We start from the raw sequence: 3968 nt of genomic DNA, 5'->3' as shown, positions 1-3968 counted from the left end.
CCCTAGGGCAATTGGCTAGTACAGGGATCTAAAGCCCCACTCCTACTCCCTTTACCCAGAGGCTTCCTGCGGTGCTTGGTGATGCAGTAATAAGCTGTTATGTGTGAGAATCCTCTCAGACTGTGAACTTCCACAATGCTGAGGTCAGCAAAACTGGTACAGAACACCCCTGATTAAGGAGGAGATATTGTTTTTCCCTCTCATCAGACAGGTTTAAAGTCAGTGTCCACCTCCAATCACCTTCTGCTGGTATATTTGCCCACTTTGTCACGAAGCTCTTTGGTTTTGACCCCATAAATGATAGGGTTCAGCATGGTTGGGACAAGGATGTAGAGGTTGGCCAAGATGATGTGAACATGGGGAGAAATGCCCTGACCAAATTGGTATGTCAGAGAGGTGAAGAGGAAGGGAGTATAAGTCGTCATCATCACACAGATGTGGGCTGTGCAGGTGTTGAGGGCTTTCTGGTGGACTTTCTTGGAGGAGATTCTGACGACGGCCCTGACGATCAGACCATATGATAGGGCAATGAGAGTTAGGTCTAACCCAGTGACTACAAATGTAATCACCAAAGAATACATCTTGTCAACCGTGGTGTCCCCACACGTTATCTTTACCACAGCCATGTGGTCGCAGTATGTATGGGGGATAATGCGGTTGGTACAGAATGGCTGCCTGATCAAGATTAGTGGCATGGGCAGGATGAAGAGAACGGCTCTTATCAAACACACTAGCCCTAGATTAGCTATTCGTGCATTGGTGAGGATGGTGGCGTATCTGAGAGGGTTACATATGGCAACATAGCGATCGAAGGCCATTGTCACGAGGATGGCGGAGTGCATCGCAGAAACCGCATGAATGAAGAACATCTGGGTGAGGCAGCCACCCACTGTAATGCCTTTTAAATTGAACCAAATTATACACAGTGTCTTTGGCATGATGGAGGTAGATGTACCAATGTCTGCGAGTGTCAGCATACAGATCAGAAGGTACATCGGCTTGTGCAGGGTCTGCTCTTTGCCTACAACAAACAGAACTGTGAAATTTCCCAACAGACTGATAATGTAGAACGTAGAAAAACAGATGGAAATCCAGAGGTGGGCAGCTTCCAGGCCAGGGATTCCCATTAGCATGAATGTTGAAGGGTCAGAGGGGGTGAGGTTGAAAGCTGCCATGAGGTTCTCGATGCAACAATAGGGCTAAGAAATGCTCAAGGTGCCTGTGCAGGGAGAGAAACACATCGAGTGGGTTTACACACTTCATAGCAAGTAGCACGGTAAAGATTTTATAGTTCTTATCCATCTAGAAAGGGGGTAAGTATTGAAGTGGCAACATTTAGAGATGATACCAGATTACTTTGGTCATAGTCAAGTCCAGAGAAGTCTTCAGAGGGAGCTAATGAAGCCAGGTGAATGGGCAGCATGATGGCAAATATCAACAAGAGCAACGTGTTTGCCTATTGGAGGGAAATGCTTGAAGTCCTCAAACATCTGTGAAGTTCTAATTTAATTGAATGGACTCAGGGCAGGGACCAGGGCATCATGGTACACACCTCCAGAAAACCCTGCTTAAAGTTCAAGCATGGACAGAGACTAAGCAAAACATTGGGATCCAGGAATAGTGGGATGGGAAATAATACAGATAATACACTGCCATAAAATTAGTCCATCAATGTTTCATCATCCTCTGGACTCCTCTGTGTAGTAGTGAGCACCCATCTCACAAAGGATATTGCAGAACTAGAGGAGTTCAGGCAAGTGCAATGAGAATGATAATGGCCCTGGGGAAACTCTTATACGGAGAGAGGTTGAAAAGACTAGGATTGTTACCTTACAAAGGGGACAAATAAGAGGAGGGGAGGGATAGCTCAGTGGTTTGAGCATTGGCCTGTTAAACCCAGGGTTGTGAATTCAATCCTTGAGGGGGCCACCTAGGGATCTGGGACAAAATCAGTACTTGGTCCTGCTAGTGAAGGCAGGGGGCTGGACTCAATGATCTTTCAAATTCCCTTCCAGTTCTAGGAGATTGGTATATCTCCAATTATTACCTTTAGGGGACATGAGAAAAGTCTATAAAATACTGACTGATAGAGAGTTGATTGAGAATGTGTTCTCCCTGATTCATAACTCAAGATCAAGATGACACTAAATTAACCTGAAATGTGATATATTCAAAACAGATTACTTAATTAGTCTGAGGAACAAGAGGTAGTTGAGGCCATGAACTAAGAAAGCAGCAGAAAGTCTTGAGGCGCCTTATAGACTAACAGACATTTTGGAGCATGAGCTTTCATGGGTGAATACCCACTACGTCAGATGCATGTAGTGGAAATTTCCTGGGGCAGGTTTATATAAGCAAGCAAGAAGCAGGCTAGAGATAACGAGGTTAGTTCAATCAGGGAGGATGAGGCCCTGTTCTAGCAGTTGAGGTGTGAAACCAAGGGAGGAGAAACTAGTTTTGTAGTTGGCAAGCCTTTGTCCAGTTCTCATGTCCACGATTAAAGATGGATCCTGATATATTGAAGAGGTTTCAGAGAGGAGTCATGAGAATTATTAAAAGATTAGAAAACCTACCTTATAGTGATACATTCAAAGATTTCAATCCATTTAGTTTAACAAGGTTGGTTTAGGGATGACTTTTGATAACACTCTATAAGTTCCAAGACAGGAAACAAATATTTAAGAAGCTTTTCAGCCTAGCATAGCCCGATTCGATGGCTGTAAATTGAAGTTAAAGCAATTACGAGTGGAAATAAGGTGTACATTGCTTAAACAGTGAGAGCACTCACACAGGCAGGGACACACCCAGCTGCAGTTACATGCAGGTGCTGACCAGCCGCTGCATGATACAAGAATAGAGATGCTACAGCCAATATAACCACCAGCTCCCGAGGCTAGAACCCAAGAGCTGTACTGTCCTGCCCTAGTACATACTCCGACCAGTGTGAATTTGTTACCCAGTTCACCCCTCCTTCAATGTGGGGAGGACAATGCACATTTGTGGTAACCAAGCTGAGATTTTTCCCCCAGACACCTAAGCTAAAGGGATACTAGGTTTAGATTAAAACATAAAATGTGTGTATTAACTACAACAGATAGAACATAAGTGATTATACGGGATAGCAAACAGAGTGAAACAGATGACCTAGTAAATCAGCAAAAAGGCAAACTAAGTTTAACACACTAGTTAGATTGACTATGAATTAGCAGTTTCTCACAAACCATCTGGCAGATTCTCAAGGCACAAGTTGCATTTGATTAGCAGCTCGGGTTTCTGAGGTTTCCATATACAGACTAGAAATCCCTTTAGCCTGGGTCCAGCACTCTCCTCAATTCAGTCTTTGTTCCCCAGGTGTTTCCAGGAATCCTCTTGTGTGGGGAGTGAAGAACCACCGATGATGTCACTCCCAGCCTTATATAACTATAGCATATGGCGGGAACCCTTTGTTTCAAAACTTGGCTGCCAAACTAGTTAGCACCCCAAGATGGAGTCCCAATTTATGTGCCCTGGTCAAATGCCCTTGTAGAGTCATGGCATCCATTATTTAAAGGCTGTCTGCAGCATTCTCAGGAAGTCTGAGATGAGTTTTTCCTCAGGCCAGTTGTTTTACCTACTAGTTCATAGCCCTTAATAGGCCCTTCCCAACCAGATCTTTAGACTGAAAGCTTCTTGCCAAGTGGGTGTTCTCCAGGTGGAACTGCATTTCAAATGATGATATGTAGACACTATTCAGCTGGGGACCGACTGGCTAAGCAGCAGTTCTGCAGAAAAGCATCTGGGGATTACAGTTGACAAGAAGCTGCATATGAGTCAACAGCGTGCCCTTGTGTCCAAGAAGGCTAACAGCATATTGGGCTGCCTCAGTAGGTGCATTGCCAGTAGATCGAGCAAAGTGATTTTTCCCCTCTATTCGGCACTGGTGAGGCCACATCTGGAGTACTGTGTCCAGTTTTGGGCTCCCCATTACA

At 44.6% G+C, this 3968-nt stretch overlaps 1 protein-coding gene across 1 annotated transcript; it reads right to left on the bottom strand.

Annotated features, from left to right (window-relative positions):
* Positions 1-236: 236 nt before the first annotated feature.
* On the bottom strand, positions 237-1175 carry LOC120395049 (putative olfactory receptor 52P1). The gene has a single exon (XM_039519242.1). It carries the CDS (start codon positions 1173-1175, stop codon positions 237-239), a length of 939 nt encoding a protein of 312 aa, XP_039375176.1.
* Between the last annotated feature and the right edge of the window lie 2793 nt (positions 1176-3968).

The sequence above is a fragment of the Mauremys reevesii genome, unplaced genomic scaffold, assembly GCF_016161935.1.
Source record: "Mauremys reevesii isolate NIE-2019 unplaced genomic scaffold, ASM1616193v1 Contig91, whole genome shotgun sequence".
NCBI lineage: Eukaryota > Metazoa > Chordata > Testudines > Geoemydidae > Mauremys > Mauremys reevesii.
Note: the sequence above shows the minus strand (reverse complement) of the source record. Positions and strands in the feature narration are given on the sequence as shown.

Coding starts and splice junctions, on each gene's coding strand:
- LOC120395049 (XM_039519242.1), bottom strand. CDS start 1,175: ATGGCAGCTTTCAACCTCACCCCCTCTGACCCTTCAACATTCATGCTA.